The following is a 23367-nucleotide window of genomic DNA, read 5'->3' on the forward strand; positions in this document are numbered from 1 at the left end:
TGTTTGGGATTCTCTCCCTTCCTCTCCCTCTGCCCATCATTCACTTGCATGTGCTCTATCTCTCTCTCTCAAGAAAATAATAATAAAATGAAATTTACAAATAAAAATAAAAAAAAAGAATCGAGAATTTAAAAAATATGAATATCTATTTTAAATGATACGAACGAATCAGAAGGATTTAGAAAAACATACCAAAAATCTACTGAAACCATTTAGGAAGTCTTATGAAGGAGTGTTTTTGAAAATTAAGTATTCAGACTGACTACTTTTTCAAGTTCATTGTTGTCTCTAGTTCTTCTTGTTTGTTGTTTACATATCATTCTGGAAAGGGAGTCCTACTTTGATGCAAATGAATTTTTGGCTGTTGTTCTCAAGTCCTGAAAAGTATAACAAAAAGCAACTAGATTTCATTGTAGCAAGGAAGATTCTGGATGGAGACAAAATGTGGGCCATCAAAATGATGAAACTCTGGATAGCCAAAGATGATGGCAGAGTTCCTACAGAAGGTAGTTAAAGATCTGGCCTATATGCTGAGAGAGGCTGAGACCCCTTTCTGCTCTGCTGATCGACTATTGACCTTAAAAGACTTTTGCATTCACAAGCGGCTTCCCTGTCAGCATTCACTCTCCGGTCCTCCTGCTCCTGGGCTGTACATTGTCTACTTCTTTTTCTAATTTTTCCACTCCCAAGTTTTATCCTTTGTTTATGCTACTCTATACTACTCTTCCTGATCCTTCCAAAATTTCTTTGTTCCAGAAAATCAAATCTTTCCTTAGTACTTATTTCTACATTATCTTCCTCCCAGAGAGTAAATATTTCTGCAGTACTCTTTCCATCAGCCTGTTTTTAGAATCACCTTGACATTTTCTCCTATATATTTCCATCTTCAGTGCTTTTCTTTGGTTGTACCATATTTCTTGGGGTGATATTATTAGGGGAAATTGAAGTAATAGCAGTTCTAGTACCATGGAGAAACATCGTGTTTATCAAACGGAAGAAGGAAGGAAAGGGAGAGAGGTTGTAATTCTAGGATTGGTGGATTCTAGGGGAAAGAATTCACCTCAAAGAAAGAGCCAGTGTTCTAAAATGAACTGAAAGGAGGACATCAGAGCAAAAGGGTCACCACCCTTTGTGCTAACGTCATGTTGTTCTTCCTCCATAGGCAGTGGATAGAAGACAAAGCCAACCTATGAACCCAGGCTTTTAGAAACAGGCTAGCACAGGGTCCGGCCAACTTTTCAAAATCACCTAAAAACAACACTATTTTTAAAGATATATATCATCTGACTATTAAACACTTTTCAAATGTCATTGAAAATTTTGTATCGGTATTTCTTTTGATACTGTTGGAATTTCCACAATAAGGGATCTCAGAGAGCTTTGTAAACAGGTCAGTCTTCACAAAGCCCCTCTGATGGCGAGACATGACACTTTAGAGCTGGAAAAAGTCTAGGAGATCATTTGGGGAAACTGAGGGCCAGGGAGGTTAAATTATATTTCCAAGGCCCATCCACCAAGACTGGCTCAGTGTGCTTTCCATAATACTTCCCTACCACTGTCTCCATTACACGGATGTTAAAATGAAAGAGAAAAAAACCCCAATACTGATAGCAGCCTGAGATTTGGGGCACTACCATTGCTAAATACCTACCACGTCTTGGCCACTGGTGCTGGGTGAAATGTATGATGGCCAGAACCGACCAGTGCCCTGTCCAGCTATTGCCTCATCCTGTTATTCAGAGCAGTGACCAACGCATTGGCTTTGCCTCAAAATTTCACATCAGTGTGTGTGTGTGTGTGTGTGTGTGTGTGTGTGTGTGTGCATGCGCACGTGCTCGTGCGCACATGTGTTTGTGTGTTTGCTAGACTGTGTAACCTAAAAACAGATCAACAAACTTCCTTATTCTTCATTCTGGGAGAAAATTATAGGCAATTCTTTCCTTCCACATTTTATGGGACTGTTGAATTGTGATATGGTGTTATTAACCCTCTCATAGCCTTAAGTTTCAGACGGAAACAAAGTGGGAAGCTCTGTCAGAAGATACGTTCTTTTGCCAGCTTTGTTGCTAACTCTGTGATTCTCACAATGTCTGGCATCACCCCTGGTCCGTGGTTTTCTAATCTGAAAATGCAGGTGGTGGAAAGAACCTTTAAGATTCCCTTCCCTTCTAAGAGTTTGTGATTCTGAGTGGAGGCAGCCCTTGACAAATCCTTCCAGCCTTTAACATCAACACCCTCCTGAGCATTTGGGAAGAACAGAATTCTTTCTGCATAGAAAACCGGGTAGAGAACTGGGCTCGATAAAGAGCTAGTTCTTAAAGTGTCAGTGTATTAGTTCTGTGCTCTTACGATCTAAGACCTCATGAGCAATCTCAGAAACGTGCAAACCTGGAAATTTGCTGCACAGATATCCTGGATGTGCACTGTTGCCTTTACCAATTTCTGATATTTTCTAAACTACAGAGATACATGTTGATAACCAATTGATGAGATTGCTTAGGGTGAGCCAACAGGGTGGCTGAGAATCCCTCCGTCAGACCTGTCCATTTCCCTTCTGTTTGCCACCTGTTCGCTGCAGGAGATTTTGCTCAAAGAAGCAGGTGAGGGCTCCTGTCCTTGAAGTGGCTACAGGAGATTCTCTGCAGCAGAGAAGCCAGCAGTTTATAAACAGTAATTTGTGTCTACCTACCAGGCTTTTTTTTTTTTCTTGCCTGAACCATTTTATTCCATAGACAGCAAATTCAGGACAAGTTAACAGACACTTCAAAGGCTAAAATGCAGAATATTTCCTCTGATATCAAGACTTCTGGTTCAAGTGAATCCAGCTGCCTGAGTACTTTTCTCCAAAGGGTCCTTTAAACCAACTCTTTCTCTTCCTGCTTGAATATCCAGCTCCGGGAGCTCTGACCAGCAAATTAATTTGTCTTCCCTTTTATGGAACACGTATAAAAGCGTATTTATTTGCTCAGAGCTCCCTTATTTTGATAAATGTAGTAAATATGCCATTCTTCCTCTTAGAAAGTGCTATGCTCTAGCCGCTGATGACAATAACTCTTTAGGCTTGGAAGTTGATCTACTTGCTAATCCTTCTCGAACTTTGTGCCTTTTAAAACTGAGAAAATTATACCACTGAGTGTTGGGAGCATAATAATAAATTACTTAATATATAAAAAAACTTATTTAAAGGGTATATATGCAGAAATAAGTGTTCCAATCACTATTATTTCAAAATATTTCTGGGTACACATATCTATGTACCTGAAACGTGCAGAAAAACTCATATATTTATTCATACTCACTTCAAATTAATAGAAAATGTGTTTCTTTGCTGTTTAAAAAGGAATGACCTATTTTATTCTTTGCAATTCACCCACTGGTTTTGTATTTGTATCCGTAATTTATAATTAATATATATCTGAAGAGTTCTGTGTTCGCAATTAATCATCCCTATGCAGAGCTCTTTCCCTTGGCCGACCTTAACATCCCTCTCTGGAAAAGGACAGCCACTTACTGATCCCCCACTGCCCCCTACAGTATGAAACTCCTACTGAGATAAACTCGTCAGAACTTAAAAATGCAGGCACAAATCAACAGCCACCAGGACCATTTAGAAAGCCTCATTTCGAGGTTTAGAATTAAGCCTCTAATATTAAATACTAAAAATACTAAAGAGAGAATACTAAAAAGGATATCCTTGCATAATTCTGTTGAAAGTATGGAGTCCCCATTACAAGCCATTCAGCATTAACATATGTGCCAAGAGCCTGCACAACTATCAAGTGCTTTGACTCAGAAATTCCACTTGTGGAACTCAGCCCTAAGGAAGTAATCCTCCTATGGAAAAACTTTTATGCCTTGGGTTGCTGTTCACAGTGTTATTTGTAATAGTGAAAAATTATCTAGAGACAACACAAATAGGAGAACGTTTAAATAATCCACAGAATATAGTGTGGTTGTTAAAAAACCATGTTTACAGAATATGTAATAACATGGGAAACTTCCCCACTGTTCCCAAGCAGACAACAACAAAAAAAGGGGACAAGTTGTTGCTTGAACGGAAAAACGCTAGGTGGAAAAACACCAATATTTTAGCGTTTTCTTACGTGAGTTAACTATACATGACTTCCCTTCTCCCATTCTTCCTTCTCTTTTTCTGTATTTTCCAAAGACTTTTAGAGGGTGTACTCATTTATGATGGAAAAAAGTAATGAACTTAAAATAAAACTCTGTAACGATTCATGGTTATACCCAGGGTTATACCCAGGAAATTAAGTACTGAAAACCCTAATGAAGTCTAGTTTATGTAACTGAGGAATGAGTGCTGCAAGTTATAATTACTACAGGGACAGCTCGAAGTGTAAAAACCTCAATTTGTAACAGAGAGACAAAGTCTCAGACTTGATTCCTCAGTCCTTTGTAAAGAGCCCAGCAAGGAATAAGTGTTACGAATGTCTAGAAAGGAACTATTATTTGAAGAAGGTCTTACAGAGTAAATATTACTAGTAATAATCATTTGTCAAAAGGTCTTAAAGGTTACTATGAGTCACATAGCTGTCTGGCCTACCTGCCTCAGAGTTGAACTCCTAACGTGAGTTTATTAGTCAAACTGAATGAACTGAAACCAAGCTACTATTGGAAAACCAGGTAAACGTCGCCTAAAATAGATTTTGCTGGATTTTATTGGTGTGATTCAGCAAACAGTATTTTGAAAGTTAGTTCTGCTCACATTTTTTTCCTTTTTGCTACAATTAATGGTATTGTCCAAGTTGTTTTTCTCTCTGTGATTTGAATTCAAACGCAGAACCAAGAACAATGCGGAAGTGATAATGGCTAGTAACAAATCACAGACATTTTAGAACTGAAAGGAACCCCTTATTTTACAGATGGGAAAGAAAATGAAATACTTGTCTGAAGCCCCAGATAGATGGTGTGGGAGCCGAGCCAGAAGCCAGATCTCCCGAGGCCAGCTCAGTGGGACACGGTGAGTTCAGAGACTGGGACGCCATCACTTATGGTGGAGTTTGGGCACCCCGCCAGCACACTCCCTAGCCTGGGATCTGGCAGACTACCTTTCTTTGGCCTCACGGCTTCCATTTAGCACTAACAGCTCATTAATATAAAGGGAAGAAAAGACCCTACTTTTTTAGTGTCGACTATGTGTCAAGTACTTTGTACACATTATGCAACTGCATTTTGCTGCCAGGGTAAAAAGTAAATTAATGATTTCCTTTTAGCACTTGAAGAAACCAAGGCCCCAAGCATTTAAGTTGATCAAGATTTGGCCCATGCTGCTGTTTGCTTCTCTTTGATAGTTAACTTCTCCTCTTGTTGGGCAGCTAAGACAGAAAACAGTGTGTTAGAGCTCTCTAGAAGGAATCAGTAGGATAGATGACAGATAGATAAATAGTTAATAAGGAATTGGTTCATGTGATTATGGAGGCTGGGGAGTCTGACATCTGCAGTTGGCCAGCTAAAGACTGAGGGAAGCCAGTGGTATCAGTTCCAGTCTGAAAGCAGGGAGGCTCAAGACCCAAGAAGAGCCAGTGTTTCAGTCTGAAGGCAGTCAGGCAGGAGGAGTTCTCTCTTCCTCGTGGGAGGGTCAGCCTTTTTGTTCTATTCAGGCCTTCACATGATTGAATGAGGCCCATCCACACTGGGGAGGGTCATATGTCCCAGTCTCCCAGTTCAATGGTAATGTCATCCAGAAGACCGTCAAAGATGTGTCCAGAATAATGTTGGACCACATGTCTGGGCACCGTGTGGCCCAGTCAAGTTGACACGTAAAATTAACGACCACACGTCGTATTCTCCAGTATGGTCAGCGCCTGGACCAGGGGGAGGTGATCGGGGCACCCAGACTGTAAATGTATGGAGGCACTTACTCCTAGGTTCACACAATCACCCCGAGTGCCTCACTTGTCCCACTCAGCCTAGTACTGGCCCCATGTCCCCCTCAAAAGGGCAGATTCAGTCATCTCTCTTAACTTCAAGTGTTTTATATTAAGGGGACAGCTTTCTACAATCATGTAAATACCATTCTAGAAAAGTCTTGGCTATGCAGAGTTTCTCAAGGAATTGATGGCAACAGATATCTGAAATACCAAGTATGAAACACCCAGATGAAGGGTGATTATTTCTATCCTCACCATGGCAATGGAATGGTAATCTACTTTTATTTTCCACTGAAAATGTTTCCTTATAATTTAAATAGAATTTATTGAATGGGCCCTTATTTATTTTTATCGAAAGGCAAAAGCCTTTCTATAAAATCACAGATGCAAAACTTTTGTGCATTATAGAAGTATGTACAGCTATTAGAGATCAGGTTTGAATTATTTTACGTTTGGCCAAAGGCCATCCACTGCAAATTATCACAGTTATTCCTCATATTTAATTATCTACAGTTTTAGCAATGCATGGTTTTTCAGTCATTAGGAGGACTGAGTGAACTCAATGAAACAATATAAACGAAAGCATGTTTTAAACTATTAAGTGTGATATAGAAAGGTGTCACTGCTATTAGCAGAATGATAGAAATCTCTTACCTTAATTCAAGAGAGCTGTACTAATTCAGCTTATGAGTAAATGTTGCCTCAAACCCCAGACAACACAGGACATGCAACGATAACTCTCCAAATTCAAGCCTGCAGATATCCAGGATATCAGATACATTTACTGATCAAACTTTGGGAACCAAAGACATTCAGCCAGTCTGAATGGATTTTGTATTTGTTCCATTTAGCTTCTGAACTAGATCTTGACTTAGTTGATTTGATAGTGGCCTCATAAGGCACGACTCTCTAAATAAAGCTGCTTCTTTAAAAATTGATTTGGATGGGCAGATTGGCCTACTGTTAGATAACACAGAGGTGACATAATATAGACATATTTATACCTACTTTGGCATCTGACTGCCAGGGTTCAGGCCCTGGCCCTGCAGATGACTAAGGTATGATCTTGGGCAAGTTACTTAATTTCTCTGCGCCTCCGGCTTCTCATACGTTTCATGGAGATAAAAATAGTATCTTCACTTCACAGAATTGGTCCAAGAATTACATGAGATAATACCTATAAATTACTTAGAAGAGCTTCTGGCACGAGGTAAATATTCAGTAAGTGTCAGTTCTTCTTCTTAAGTGAAATCACATGAAATTCAACCATTCTGACCTACTAAAGATGACAATTTCAAGTGAGTCGATCAAATATTTACCAAATATTTGAAAGCCATGCTATTTTAGCACCTGTAACAGTGTCAGCTCTTATTGGTCAGGGTGGTGTCTAACTCATGCTTCACAGCCCATGGTGTGCATGCAATAAAATGTCTAAAGGATAAAGACGTAGATTCAGGAAAATCTCTGTTTTAAAAGAGTTCAAGACGCCATTTCATCGTGGATTCTGGAGTCAGATTACCTGAGTTTAAATCCTGGCTCCACTACCTACTAGATATGTGAACTTAGGCAATTTGCATAACTTTTCGTGACCCGGTCGCCATTTTTGTAGAATGGGAATATTAGTAACGCTAATCTCACAGGGTTGTTGAATTAAACTAGATAGTAATGAGAAGTGATTATTAGCACAGTGACTGGCACACAGAATACCTTAGTAAGTGTTAGCTATTTTCCATTTTTCTTCCCCTCCCTTTTCTTCTCCGTCTTTAGTTTATCATACAAGTTTTGTAAACCAAAAATGATTTCACAATTCTAGAAGTAATCTCCAATTCTAGCAATGAATTATGTTCTCATGGGACTATAAAGAGTAAAATACCAGTATATTCCATCTGTGATAATTTTATACTTTTGCTAAGTATTTAGGAATCAAGGTTGAAAAGATGCAAAACTGCTTATGTGAAGGAGCTGGAGAAATTGGGGATGTTTGGGGACATGGGCTGCAGGAAATTAATGAGGCTGCATCTAGACCTGACAAGCAGGTCTCACCAGGACCATAATGTAGCAGCAGAGGTCAGGACATCTCCCTCCAGGATGGCATGTGTCGAGTCCTTCTAAGAATTCACAGAACTAGCTGGTCTTTGCCAGGAAAGAAGTAGGAGTAAATGAACCAGAGACCCTCCATTAGCAGTGGAGAGGATAAGGCAACAAACTTCAGGGTATAAATGCCCAGTGTAAGTCCATAGACTGGTAGAGTCTTGGGAGATTCAAGTTACAGTGGGAAGGCAGGTTGTAGCCCATTGTGAAGAAACCTTTCTATGATTAACACAATTAAAATAATTCAGTAACATCTGCCTTAATAAGTTCCCTGCCACTGCACACGTTCAACTAGAAATTAAGAAACCACAACTCATGGATGCTTCAGATAATGGTTAGGCTTGATAGGGTGAATGAACTCTGGGATATCTTCCAACTCTGCTATTCTGTTGACACCTAAAGTTACAGCCAGAGAAGGCAAAACAAAAACAAAACAAAACACTGGATGAATATGGAGAGATAACTTAAAACTTGACTCCTGCTTGAGATTGAGCAATTGTTTAAAAGGAAGAAACAGAAAATCAGGGTACAATGAAATCATTCACATTTGTACTTATTTAGGATGAGTTTTCAAATTTATGATGAGTCTTGATGTTTTCAGTGACACGGAATTTGAGATAGTTTATTTTCTAACTTACTGAATATATTAATGGCCCATTGAAATGAGTTATGTAAGATCACAGTACCCCACAAATTGGGCTCTGTTAGAGAGCACCCCCACAGACTTAAAAAATGCTGAGATGGAAAATTCCACAAAGAAGTAACTTTTACATTGTCACCTGCTGGCTACTGCTGTAAGTGACAGCGATATAAATACAATTTCAACGTGTTACCAAGTTCCAACTGGAAACAGGAATATTGATCGAATTAACAAATGACAGGAGTCAAACGGCTTCACTAGAAGTACTCAAAAGGCAAACATCAGAGTGATTTTACAAGTTTATTAGGGTTCCATCAGGGTATTGCCTTAAATAGGAGATAAATCTATGTGGACTTGACTTCAGATGTGAATCCCACCGCTTCTCTCCCTCCCCCCCCCCCCCCGCCCACCCAGTGGTGCATCCATGACTAATACTGAAATAGCCCTTGTAAACCAGGCATCCTAACAAGCTCTATAGTATAGGTTTATTCAGGCATATCTCCAGCTCCCACAGACTGTTTTCCCCAAGAGTATTTCTAGACGCTTGATTCTGGAGAGATGATTTTCTCTGTCACCTAGTGGTATAGTGACATTTGTTGTATTCTTTTCCAAAACAACAACAACAACAACAATAGCAAGTAGAAAGCAGAATATATTAGGCCATACTGTCTCAAGTACATAAAAGCCATGAAGTTAAGCAGAGTTGTTCCAAGTGTGCATATGTTAGTTTCACAGGCTTCAGGCTATGCCCTGAAGAGCACCAGGAACTCTGTGTAGATTAATTCACCCCTCTCCCAAAAGAGTTATGCTCCCTCCTCAGCATTTTCACAGCACTTTGTTCATTTTGCAATTACAATACATTTACTATTGCATTGTTGTTGTTTTGTTCATATCTGTTGTCATACTAGACTGAGGGCAAGCTTCATATACAATTTATATTTGTGTTTTTAGCATTCGGCACAAGCTTTGGCATTTTGTAGGACCCCAAATATCTGTTGAGTTGAGGTCAAAACCAGGAAGGAAGAGAGCTAGGTAGAGAAGAAAAACTCTCAATCTCCAAAATCAGTCTTTCGATTCTACATCTCATATCTTTGCCCTAGACTCCAGTTTTCAAATTCATACCAGACTCTGCCGTCTGAATGTTCAGCAGAAAATTCGTGTTCGGGAAGTTCCAAACGGTTTGTACCTCAAACCGTTCTGCGCTTACTCCTGCAATTAATTTCTCAGTTAAGACACAACCATCCGACCCTCTGTCCAGCCAGCTTAGAGTCATCCTCCAGTCCCCTGTTACCATAGCACCTACATGTCAATTATCCTGAGAGATATCTCTGGGATCTGCTTCTTCCTCTCTCTCCCTACCCCCTGCCTTACTTCATACTCGTGTCACCTTGTAATGTCTTTTAAAACGTCCTAATTGTTTCCTTGTCCTCAGCCAGGCACCCCAGTATCCGCTCTCCATCTGGCACCCCATTATCTACCCTCCCTCTGCCACCAAAGTTATCTTGCACACAGGCACGATGTTACCGTCTCTGTTATCATGCTCCCTATTTTCTGTAATACAAGTCAACTCTGCCATACAGAAGTCATCATGGTCTCAAACTCCAACCACACCAGTGATTCTCAATCCTGCGTACCTTCCTATGCATCATTCAACATACCCAGAACATCCATCCCAGCCCCACCCGCCTTGGTCATGCTCTGCCTACTGAACGTTTTTCGTGACCCAGTTTAGACGTTATCTTTCCTGTGATATCTTCTTCAGCATACAAGTAATTGTAAATTTACCTGACCAGTGGCAAAACCCTCTGGCTTTATGCTCCCATAGGAATTCTCTTAGGGCATGTAACGGGGGCCACCTGGCCCATATGAAGGCTGTGTGCAAATTAGGTAGAAGTGCCCCTCTGGACAGAGGCAGCTCTGTGGCATGCTGTCAGATTTGACAGGTGAAATGTCGAAGAGCTGGATTTCAGCTTGGTCAGGTTGAACTCGCTGCTTTGGTCAGTTCCCCTTATGCGATGAAAAAGCCCATCCAACCACACATGTTGGCCCTGAGAGCTCACCACAATTATTATTGCCTTGTTGACGCCACGGTCTTCACCCCCAGCTGGTGAATTCCTAGAAGGCAGTTGGATCAATTAAAATTTGTATTCTCAGAACCTAGGACATAGTAAGCATTGATAAATTGTTCTTTGAATTGGTATTTTTTGGATGCGAAGACATCCATAATAACTTTTCTCAAGTGTATAAACATGTACATAGGTATTCTTAGCCGCGTAGTCTCAGGTAAGTAATTTGACTTCCTCACACCCCAGTTTCCTCATTTATACACTGGGGACAATACTAGTGCCTACCTCTGGCTTTCTGTGAGGAGGATCTGATGAGAGAGTATCTGCAAAGCTCCCAGCAAGTATATGCTATGCAAGTATTGGGTATCATCATCAACATACGATAAATAAAGGAGTATACTGAGATGAACCTCTTTAAATTTCACAACAAATAGGACAATTTTGGAGGAAGAATCTTTCTGTCTTGATTTTTAAAAATAAAGATATTGCAATTTGAATACAGATATTACCGTTAATGTTAAAATGATTGACGATGTTTTCTTAAGAGATAGAATCATAATAGTTTAGAATTTGGAAGGCATTTTATTTTTTTATTTTATTTTTTTAGTGTTTATTTAGTTTTGCAAGAGAGACAGAGTGCAAGTGGGGGAGGGACAGAGAGAGAGGGAGACACAGGATCCAAAGCAGGCTCCAGGCTCTGAGCTGTCAGCACAGAGCCCGATGTGGGGCTCGAACCCACGAACCGTGAGATCATGACCTGAGCCGAAGTCAGACGCTTAACTGACTGAGCCACCCAGGTGCCCCTGGCAAGCATTTTAGAGTTAATCTAAACTGCTTTTCTTACAGATAAAAGAATTGAGTTAAGTGACCTTTCCATGGGTTCTACTGTTTCTGCCTCTGGCCTTTCCCAAATGTCCAGCCTCATCTAAACACACATACACCCTGCCCCCCAGCTCTGGATCCCAATATTTTCCCTTGCATACATCCGGCCCCTGTCCGAGGCACCATTACCTCTTTCCAGAACGCACTCTCCCAGATCCTTTGCCTCTACCTGTGACAGTCCTTCTCCCTACACCTGACTCCTGTCTCAGCTCATTAAACAGATTCAATTCCCAGTTCAATTATTCTGTCTTCTCTGGCGAAACTTGGCCCTCCTTCCTCAGCCAGAGTTTCTTGTTACCTCCTCTGTGTTCCCATTCTGTGTTCATACCTCTATTTAGCACTTATCAGAGCAAGGGCTCTGGATCCCAACTGCCTAGGTTTGAATTCCAGCTCGGCCACTTGCTACCCATGTTTCTTTTGCTCCTCTCTGTCTTAGCTGCCTTTTCTATCAATTCAGAATAATAATGGGATCTACATCATGTATTAATTCATTCAACAGATAGTTTATTGACTGCTTATTGTGTGTCAAGAGCTGTTTCAGGACCTGGAGTTGTTACATGGTGAACAGGACAAAGTCCTTGTTCTCATGAGCTTACATTGAATGGGAGGGTTGAACAATTAAAATAAAATATAATCAAGTATAATCATTATTCTTAGGGCCATAAAAATATATATAGCAGAGAAGTAGACTCAAGAGTGATGAGGGTGGTGGTTGATGTTTTACAGAGGGGGGTCAGGGAAAGCCTGTTAGAGGAGGTGACATTTGATTGGACATGGGGGAAATGAGGGAGCAAACCACATAGAAATCTAGTGGGAGTAAATTCTAAGCAGTGGAAACGTCATGTGCAAAGGCCCTGGGACAGGAAGGATGAGCTAGGGGGCAGGAAGGCTAACAGGGCTACTGCCAAGTTAATGAAGCAGACAGTGGAGGAAATGAGATGCTCTTTATTCCTAGCACCAAGACTTTTGTATTTTTATCTCCGAAATGTTTCCCCAATCCATTTTTCCCTTCTTTTCATCTCTGATCTTATATAGATTAATTATTCCTGATTTCTCTCCTTGCAGTCTATTCCCTTCAAAGCTATCTTCCATCCCACTAACACAATATCTAAATATGTAACTCTGATCCTACAGTCCTCTGCTGTATTTCATGGAATAACTCAACATCCTCTGTAGAGTAAACACAAGATGCATTAACTTGCTGGACAAAGTCCTCTAGGACCAACTCTCTACTTCCTACTTGCACATACACTCCAGCCACACCAACATACTGGTTCCCAGATAATGTCGTTCTGGTCTCTATATGTCGCCTAGTGCTGTTTCCTTTCCTAAAAACCATCCCCTCTTCCACATTTTTGCTTGGCTAGCTCAACTGTCAGGCTCAGCTCAGCTCTGGAGTTCCTTCTCCATGCTCTCATTATAACCTGAGAATGCCCTAGTCCTGATACAATACCGCTTCCCAGCAATTATTTGGATGATCGATTTGTATATATCCACCTCTCCAGTTAGCTTCTAATTTTTCTCAAGGGCAGAAAATTGGTTCTTAGTCACGTGTTGCCTCCCTGGGGCACGATCTGGGTTCTGGCCAAGAGCAGCTAAGCAAGAACTGTGTTCATCTCCTTTCTCATATTGCCAGCTAAGAAGTCAATCCTGCATCTGTCCCCGTTTCAGGCCCACACAATACATAGCTGCTCTGTGACACTGTGGTCAGGTGAATGGGTTTCAAATTATGCCTGACAATTTTCAAGATTCTTTAATCACATTCATCTAGAAAAGTCAAAAAGAAGACAAAATCCATAAGTCTATCTGAGGGAAACAGAGAACAGAAATTGTCCTAGGATTTTAGAATTTTAACTGATAAGTTTGTTCATTTGTTTGTTTGTTTGTTGTTTTGGAGAAACAGAGCGAGAGAGAGAGAGAGAGAGAGGAGAGAGAGAGAGAGAGAGCGCATGTGCGCGTGAACAGGGGAGGGCAGAGAGAATCTTAAGCAGGCTCCACACTCAGTATGGGCTCAGTCTCAGGACCATGAGATCGTGACCTGAGCCAAAATCAAGAGACAGATGCTTCACTGACTGAGCCACCCAGGTGCCTCTTAGCCAGTAAGTTTTAAAAGAACATCTAATACTTGAAGAAGCAGGCTTATTTTAAATAACTCAATGTCCAATGTCCAATGTCCACTTCTCATCATTGTTTAAATGATGCATTTACCTGCCAAGTGTAATTTCTTTACCTTTATTGTACTTCTCTTGATACTTAAAAAGGTATGGGAGTTGGGCATAGATGCTCAATCAATTCTTTCACAAATTAACACACTCTTTTCCTTATTTAAGCTTCCTTTTACATTAAGTTCAAAGTTCTAAGTTCCATTAGAAAACTAAATTGATTTTTTAAAACATTCTACACACTCACAAAGCGTGTTTTTTTTTTTAATGTTTATTTATTTTTGAGACAGAGAGAGACAGAGCATGAACAGGGGAGGAGCAGAGAGAGAGGGAGACACAGAATCTGAAACAGGCTCCAGGCTCTGAGCTGTCAGCACAGAGCCTGACGTGGGGCTCAAACCCACAAACCGTGAGGTCATGACCTGAGCCGAAGTCGGACGCTTAACCGACCAAGCCACCCAGGCGCCCAACAAAGCGCGGTTTTTTAATAGCTCTATGCCCTACTGCAAACAAAACAAAACAAAACAAAACAAAACAAAAAAACAAGGAAAAACAAACAAAACTAACCTGGAGCAGAGACTAACCATCACAAAGTTTTCCAAAGGTTTAGTAAGAAACAAGAGCTAAATGATGATTTTACAAAAGCCACTGTCCACCCAAGACATAAATCAAACATGTACTTAATATATCCCTGGGACAAACCTGCAAAATGCTGAGTCCATTCTTTTCATAGTAGAGAGAAGAGAGAAATATCCCTGAATTGTTTCTACCTTCTCTTCTCCCCCAGAACCATCTCCATTATTTGACCTTGACATCCCCTTCACTGGGGCATCATCCCCATGACCTCTCAGATGTGTACGAGGCCACTCATGATCACCTACCACTTGCCTTCCCCTTTAAGACCTCCGTGCACTTAACGCCCCTGAGCTCTCCGCTTGGAAGGTATTTTCCTACCATGCAGGTCTGATGGATGCTTTCCGCATCCTTCAGGAATTAATTCAGACACACCTGCTCAGTGAGCTCAGGGAAGAGCTCCCGCCTCTCTTCCTCCAGGCAGGGAAAAGAGTGGCCTTCTCGGTGCTCTCCACCAATCATAGACTTTCTAACCTTATTCGGATGAGTTTGCTGAATGTTTCCCAGGCTATAAGCTCCCTGAGGGCAGGGACCATGTTTATTCCTCTCTGTGTGCTCTATGTTTGTTGTCTGTGTTTGGTGATCGACTGAGTGCTTGAGGCAGAGAAATGCTGCAGGGGAGAACACCTCCCCATCCCCTAAAGGTTCACAGCAGTGTAACCAAGTTACTCCCAGGTTGGCAAATAGGGCAAGTTGGCCAACTTTTTGCGGCAAAAGAATCCTAACCTGACAATGCCTCCTCCAGAGATCCAGCTACAGGATGAAGAACACTGTCACCAAACTCTTAATCCCCAAACTTTTCCTCTCACGACACGTCAGGGACATTTAAGTTAAATGAGTTTAATCCAACACAAAATGCTTGATTGAGTACCATTCCTTTCCGCTTCACCACAACAATTTAAAAGATTTTTATTTGTGCAAGCATTTTAAAGTCGGGAATAAACGCAGAGGATAGCAGCGAAGGGTTTGTTTACATGCCTTTATACCACCATGTAAGCAAGACGTAGCAGAGTTTACATTTGTGCCATGTAAATCGCTGTAGAACCAGATGGGGCTTACAAGGTACCTTGTAACTCATCTCCTCTAAGCAATAAAGCTTTTTTTTTTTTTTTTTTCTGGCAAAAGTTTGAGTAACTTACTGCTGTTTTCTATCAGCAGATACAACAGATGGCTGGCACATGCCTGCTTTGCTAAATGAAATGGGCTCTCTGCAGAATTACTCTTTGATCCCTGGTGGCATGTCCGCACCACCACAATGCAAAATGCCACAGCCTAGCAGAATCCAAACATGGAAAGTTTAAAGCTGGGTTTTTGATAGGAGTACCTTCTTAAAAAAACTCATGCCCACAGTATGTAAACATATTCACATTCCCACTTTGAAACCAGGGACCAGGGGTCAAAACACGAGGCATTTCCTCCATTTGATGACATAAAACCACTGAAAAGGTATGATGGCAAACCCCAGGAGTATGAAAGTATGCAGCCACTTGGGTTGCAGCTACCAAAACAATCATACCTCCATTAGGAAAAAATGTGGACAGTACACATGAAGGGACTCAAATAATAATAATAATAAGTGTTACCATAACTTATGGAATTGGAAGGAAGTGGGTAAGGGTACTTGGTAGTTCCTCTGATGAGGGAGAGGTAGTGCTTGAATTAAAACTCACTCTCTATTGCTTTTCTTTCATTTTTGTCAAGGGGAGAAAAGAAGGAAAAAACCCATTTTGAGACAGGTCTCCTTTCCTCGAGCAGTCCAATGGGAAATTTGAGACTGCAAACTGCAGCCAGTTTAATGGGACCAGTGCGACATCATTATCAAACGCTGTAATGCAAAAACAAGTTATCCGGAGCTTTAGGGACATTTTCATGACATAATTGGATTATCTGGTTCATATTACAGAAACACATCAGTGGAATGATTCCACTTAAAAAAAAAATTAGCAAAAATCTGAGTCAGTTTCCAGGCAAATGATCTCTTTTTGAGTTTTCTTTTCTTTTTCTTTTTTTTTTTCAACAGTACCTTCCTCATTTTAAAGCTGAATTTGGGTGCTACTGAGTGGAGTCATTCAAAGACACCACCACCCAGGCAAAGTTCTTAGCTTTCTTCATACTTGATTTTGTATTATTATTGTTATTATTTAGGGCAGTCGGAGTTAATTCAGGGTGTTTTTTTAATTGATAGGGAAACGAGGAAGGATTATGAACACATTTATGTTCTTTACATAATGGGAAACCATTGTACTCGATACACTACATTTTCGGCATATGTAGTGTTTTCTGTTTTGTAAGGTGATACATGAAACAAAGGAGCACATTTCAGCAGTTTAACCCAATAGTCAATGCGTTCACAGCATACATGTGACCACCCACTCCCCAGCACAGCAGACAAAATTCTCCCCTTTCTTTCCTGTATCCACCACGATGCTTTTAAGTTTTGGTTTCAAACATCTTGAAACTGACGGAAATGAAGCTCTGTCACTGACTTCTGGTGGTCACAAGGATTGTGACCGCTACACATAATAACAAGCTTACTTTAAGATCTGGACCTGTTGGTACAGATGGTTAGGGCTTGCTTGGTAATCCACGTGGTGGGTTGGAAGTTAATACTGGCTGGTTATCTTCACCCAGAGAATTTCTATTCCATACACACCAATTTCACCCCAACCCTTGCCAACCATCTCAGAAATCCAGGCATTTGGTCACAAGGAGGTTGGAAAACTAGTACAGATATGGCTCAGCACAAATCCATCACCACTGCAAAAAAAAAAAAAAAAAAAAAGCCAACATAAAAAGAGATGGCCTATTAACTGCGTACTAGACTCGTAGTACCTTAGCATCTATGTGCAGGTGATAGAATATATTACAGTTGTTAAGTTCAAGTCTATATGATCTTTATAAATAAAGATCTGTTTATAAGATCTATATAAACAAAAAATTTTGGCCTTGAGCCAACTTGGTTCATATGGAAATCAGCAGTGGTGTCCTAATACTGGAATTCAGATTTGTCCAACAAAACTCCTCATTAAGGTTTTATTTGAAAGCCATTAGTTTCAGAAAGAGTTATTTTCCAAATAAAATGTTTAATTAGTGCATCGTTTAGAAAACCAAAATGGTCACTCATGGTCCCTACCTGTCCCAAATATGGAGAAAAATTAGAATAAGGAATGCCTCATTGAAAAATATCAACTATTAAAAGTTATATACAGCAATAAAGAGTGTTTTCCCTTGATTACTAAAAATCCTTTAAGCCTAAACCTCTTTAATAGAAATTCTTCTCTGATCTAAAGGCCTTGAGAAGGGCATGTGAGTAAATGAGTATTTTAAATGGGAGATAAAGTAGAGACAGGGTTTTCAATGGAAAATGAGGATTTCAGTGAGAGAAAGAGGTCAGGCCATCTGATTTCAGATAGGAAAGCCTTCGTAGGCAGATTTTTAGGGATCTTGAAAGAAACTGGTGAGAATCAGAGAAGCATTAGTGAATTCTTTGGGCTCCATAGCTATAGTCAGCCACAAAAACCACCTGTTTTATCATTTTGTTGAGTGATGTGTGGTGTAAAAATGATACTGTATCGGGGCGCCTGGGTGGCTCAGTTGGTTAAGCGTCTGACTTTGGCTCAGTTCATGATCTCATGGTTCATGAATTTGAGCCCCACATCGGGCTCTCTGCTGTCAGTGCAAAGCCTGCTTTGAATCCTCTGCCTCCCCCTCTCTATGCCCCTCCCTCGCTTGTGCTCTCTCTCCTTCTCAAAAATAAGTTTAAAAAAACATTTAAAAAATGATACTGGGTAATAAATATAAGTAAACTAATGTAGAAAGTCATACACGCATAAACTCTAAAGTATAACTTTTTGTACGTATCTAATGTAAAATAGTTTTTTGAAATTACAAATCAATACACACTCATTGTGGAAAAACAAAAATGTAAAATACGTGAATGTGACTAATGTTAATATCCAGGAGAATCAGAGGTTTATCAGATGTTTGTTCCTATGTCTGCCTACATATTTTATAATAGAATCAGAATATACTGTTATACACTGCTGACTTAATCTGTCATGAATATCTTTCTTCTGTGGCATTGGTTAGATCTCTAGAATATTCTTATTAATGTTTCTTTGCATTCTCCTGCCACTATCACTGGGCCTCTACATTCTACCCATGTTGACTTTTATTTTTTTTTTATTTAAAAAAAAATTTTTTTTTTAACGTTTATTTATTTTTGAGACAGAGAGAGACAGAGCATGAAGGGGGGAGGGGCAGAGAGAGAAGGAGACACAGAATCGGAAGCAGGCTCCAGGCTCTGAGCCATCAGTCCAGAGCCTGACGCGGGGCTCCAACTCACGGACCGCAAGATCGTGACCTGAGCTGAAGTCGGACGCTTAACCGACTGCGCCACCCAGGCGCCCCAACATGTTGACTTTTATAAGTAGTGTAATGAGGAACAGTCTTGCACCTAAATTTTTATTAATATCCTTAGGACATCATTTCCTTTGGATGAATCTCTGGAAGGAAAATTTCCAGTCAAAGGATCCGTATCACGCTTTTTGCTCTCAGAATCAAATTGCTCTACAAAAAGGCTCAAGGGGCATCAGCCACATACAAGCGTGCCCAATTCTCCACATACTTAAAACACTCTTAAAAACCTGAGCAACTTGATGTGGGGAAACGAATCTCACTGTAATTTTTTTATTTGCATCTGTTTGAAGTAGAACATAAAAGTTATTTCAAATGATCGAAATCCCTAAATGCTTGATATTATTTGGATGAAATAACTAGATAATGGAGTGAGCTTTTCATTTTCCATGTCGATGTTTTGATGTGGTTTGGCTTTAGCCAGAGATGCCTTTCAAAAGACTTAATTGCTATTGAAGTGATTATTTTTCTCATCTTCAAAATGTCCATGCATTTCAAAAATGATGCTGCTGGAGTCACATAACGTTGTTGAGTAAAATAAGTAACATTTAAGTAATATTTTTAAATGTCCCGCTGTTTGGCATTGCGTAGATCACACGCTTCTCACCTAGCCTCCCGCTAAATAAGACAGACTCCAGAGTACCTGCCGAGAGCAGAAAGCATAAAGAGCAAGGTAACTGAGGGGCTAACATTGTCCGGTGTAATGAGATAAGCCACAATGGCTATTAACAACTAAACAGGAGAAAAAAAGATGCTAGAAGCCTTATTTCCATGCCAGTTCTGATGTCTTCTCTAATCCTTTACAAGAGATATTCTGGAGATTGATCTGTGATTCATTTTGTACTCAATAACATGCCAGTTTTGCAAACCTGCACTAGCCATAAACCAACAGGGGAGATAGCATGGCATTTAAGCCTTTGCTTCAAATTCCATTCTTCAGAAGACAAACGCATATGAAAAATAAATAAATAAGAACCGTTGATACCTTCTGCTTCTCTTACAGTTATCAAATGCTTTCAGCTAGGAAGGGGTGTAAGTTAAGCGACCTTCCAATGGTGCTTACAAATTCATGAAAGTACAGGTTAAAAAAGTGTCCTTTTTAAAACTACTGAATTAAGGGGCGCTTAGGTGGCTCAGTCAGTTAAACGTCCAACTTCAGCTCAGGTCAGGATCTGATCTCAGTTTGAGAGTTTGGGGCCCCCATCAGGCTCTCTGCTCTCAGCGCAGAGCCTAATTTGAATACTCTTTTCCCCTCCATCTCTGCCCCTCCCTTCCTCACTCTCTCTCTCTCTCTCTCTCAAAGTTAAGTAAACATGAAAAAACAAACAAACACTGAATTAATGTTGATCTCATCTGACAAATGGTCAAACACAGATACATTCAGGTGAAAAGAAAAAAGAGATAATAAAAGGTCATTCATTAAATTATTACTGATTTCACAATATTCCATAATTTACTGTCTATAAAGTATCTGTGAAGAGGGAATTCTATAGGAAGAAAAGGGATAGTCTCTTTTGGAACAATAGGCACCTCAGTGAACTTATCTGCTAAATGGGGGTGTGAGAATAGATGACCTTCCTGTTATGAACCCTGATGGATCCAAAACATCTATTTTTTTTTTTTACAATGATGGAAGTGTCGATGGGTCTAGATTTGGTTTATTTTAGGGGGAAAAATGAGAGAACAGACCCGAGGGAAAAATGACAATTAAAATGATCACACCCCAAATATAACTGATAATTAGAGAGACACAAAGTGGTTTCTCAATTCAAAACAATTACTTTTAATTAAGTGTCTTCTGGATCACATTCGTCACAAAAATGGCCACTTAAGTAATTTGGAGTTAAAAAAGGACCTGAGAATGTGATTTTAATTATAATTACAATGACTCTCATAGTGGACATATTTTACCGACTGATGAATAAAAGAATTTATTACTTACTCTTTGTCCTCTACAGTAAATTCTCCAACTGCACAAAAGGAATTAAATCCCTATAACATTTATTCTCCCTTTCTTTCCAAAATTAGAGCTCATTTGTGTAATATTGGAACTGTACAAAAGGTAACATACAAAGGATGGTAATGTGCTAAGAGATGGTAATGTGCTAAGAGAATGTCTGCTTCTTCATAAAAATATATTGCAGTCTTCTTTTTCCATATGAACGTATTTAAAATGCTACTTAAAAAAATCAATAGCCTGCAATATCTTACAAACATTCTTATATGACACTTTTTGAGGCTACGAAGTTGAACCAGAAATGTATCGCATTTGCATTGTTCCAGTGAGTAACATTCAGCAATTTTTTTTCAAACGCACAATGTCAAAAATACTTAGAGTTTAAAATTTGCTATAAAGTATAAATAATGTCAACCATGATTAGTATATACTATGGGGAAAAGAGTCTTCTAGATAATATGTTAAGTTTAAATGCCACTGATCACAGGAAGAAGTGACGTTGGTATTGGTCTCTAGCAGCCTGAAGACACAGTCATATCAAAATAGCAAGCTTAGGCACAATGCTTCCCCTTATCTTCTGGGAATCTTTAATTTATGGGACATGTTTCAATAAACACGAGTTAGCTCTTTATTGGCGTTGGAAATCACATGAGAAATCACTCTTAAAAGTGGTAAAAAGGTACCAGCCTACACGCGACACCGTATTATTTCTACCTGCCATAGGGCAGTGGAAGTTTTAAAGGGTAATTTTCTCCACCCCTTCTGGTATCAGAACTTACCTGCCCTGCAGCTTGCCAGGTAAAATTCATGGAATGGATATTGACAGGAATGGCTGGCATTCTCTGTTGTGCTTTTCTGAAATCATGTGTAAAAGGGGCCATTTTCCCCTCTGAAACAATCAAGATATCTTCTTCAAATCCTGGTTTAAAAAAAAACAAAAACAAAAACAAAACGATCAGACTAGGTGGACTTAAAAGAATCCAAACCAGAAACTGCATGCAAAAAGAGCATTAAAGAATTGGTATGGGTCATGCCTACACACCACGCACCTGTTTTGGCACCAACTAATTTTCCTCTGCACGGGGTAAGAACGGTGCTAAGAGACACAAGCTTTCAAGAAAGGGAGTGGACACGGAGTAACCGGGTGTTAACAAACGCTGGGTCCCCCGCAAAACTTAACGGTTGTGGAAACTAACAACTGCGCGATCAGAACACTAGATCTGCTTAGGTTTCTTGAGAGAAGGGCATACGCCTTCAGGTGGAAAAATAGCTTATTAAAAGGTGGAGGGGAACAACCTTCCTTGCAAATTAAAGTTTTTAAAAGATCCTTAAATGCATGCATCTCTCCTTGAACAGAAGCGCTGGAGAGAGTAAAGGCACAGGCAGGGGAACGGAGTGGGCGCGGGGGCCTTACCTATGAGCACTCTTGCCTGGTGAGCATCGATCCACAGGTACAGGCTTTCCTCCCGCGGCTGCCCGACCTCCGCCCGCAGTACCAGCAGGCACGGGAGGATGCTCCAGAGCCGGAGCGCGGCGGCGGGGAAGGCGCTTCTCCCGGCCATGCTACCCCAGATCTCCCTCGCCGTGGCTCTCGCCGCTGCACCCACCCAACCTGCGTCCGTGAAGTCCTCCCTCAGCCGGAGCTGTGCCCGCTTAGACGGCCAGGCGTGCAGCCGCCTCCTTCCCGTGCGAGTGAGTCCGCGAGAGCCGGAGGAGGAGGGAGGGGAGAGCCGGCGCCTGCTGGGAGGCGCAGGGGGCGCAGGAGGGAGACGCGACGGCGGAGACGCGAGACTGGCAAAGCGGGAGATGCCAGCACGCCCGGCGAGGCCAAGAGCCCGAGGGTTAAATACAGGCCGAGAGGAAGAGCGGGAAGGGAGGGCGCGAGTGAGGTGCGAGCGAGGAGTGGCGAGGTCCAGCCGCTCGCCACTGGGGGGCGCTGGGCGGCGCGGGACCCTCGGAAAAGCCGCGTCCCTGCCGCGGGGCGCGGGTGCGAGCGCGCGCAAAGGGAACGCGTGGTGTAGGCGGTTGAGGAGAGGGGCGCTCAGACCGGCCCCCCGGGACGTCACTCGCCTCTGCCTCTCGCCTGGCTGGCCTGGCAGGAAGCAAAGGGGAAGAACGGACATCGCGTGGCTTGATTAAGCTCTGAGGATGGTAATGATGACGACGACGACGATGACAACGACGACCCCCCATCCCTATGCCAGTGCTAAAGGAAAGCACATACTCCTCCACTTCTTCCTTTCCGCCACTATCGTTCCTCTCTGAGCCGCTCTACGCTGATACTCTACAATATGCTGGTACAGTGTAAAACCCGATCCACCGTCCAGTGGTGTCCTTGACTGCAGGCGCTCGGCTTGGCTCCTGGCGCAGGGCTTTCATTCCGCACTTGATTCACATCAAGGAGGGCGCTTTCACAGTTGGGGAGACTCTTCTCCTTGCTCACCCGGGAAGAGTTCCCTGGACGCTGGATGACACGTGCACCTGACCCCGTGAGGATAGGACTTCACAAAACCATGAAAATCTTAATGTTTGCTGGGGTTTCCCCAAACTTGGAGGCACGCGCGGTGGTACTGAAATCACAGGCGCTTGGGAGGAAGACCAAGCTCTGGCCTTGCCTATGGGAAGACTG

At 41.3% G+C, this 23367-nt stretch overlaps 1 protein-coding gene across 1 annotated transcript in view; it reads right to left on the reverse strand.

The window, feature by feature from the left end:
• WIF1 (WNT inhibitory factor 1) overlaps nt 1-22911 on the reverse strand; it is a 68122-nt gene extending 45211 nt beyond the window's left edge. Inside the window, exons 1-2 of the mRNA XM_015079529.3 lie at nt 22153-22911; nt 21518-21657 (exon numbers count right to left, since the gene is read on the reverse strand). Of these exons, the coding sequence (XP_014935015.3) occupies nt 21518-21657; nt 22153-22861 (849 nt within the window). The 5' untranslated portion in view covers nt 22862-22911. The remainder of the gene's footprint in view (nt 1-21517; nt 21658-22152) is intronic.
• Nucleotides 22912-23367: the final 456 nt, after the last annotated feature.

The sequence above is a fragment of the Acinonyx jubatus genome, chromosome B4 (genome assembly GCF_027475565.1).
Source record: "Acinonyx jubatus isolate Ajub_Pintada_27869175 chromosome B4, VMU_Ajub_asm_v1.0, whole genome shotgun sequence".
Lineage (NCBI taxonomy): Eukaryota > Metazoa > Chordata > Mammalia > Carnivora > Felidae > Acinonyx > Acinonyx jubatus.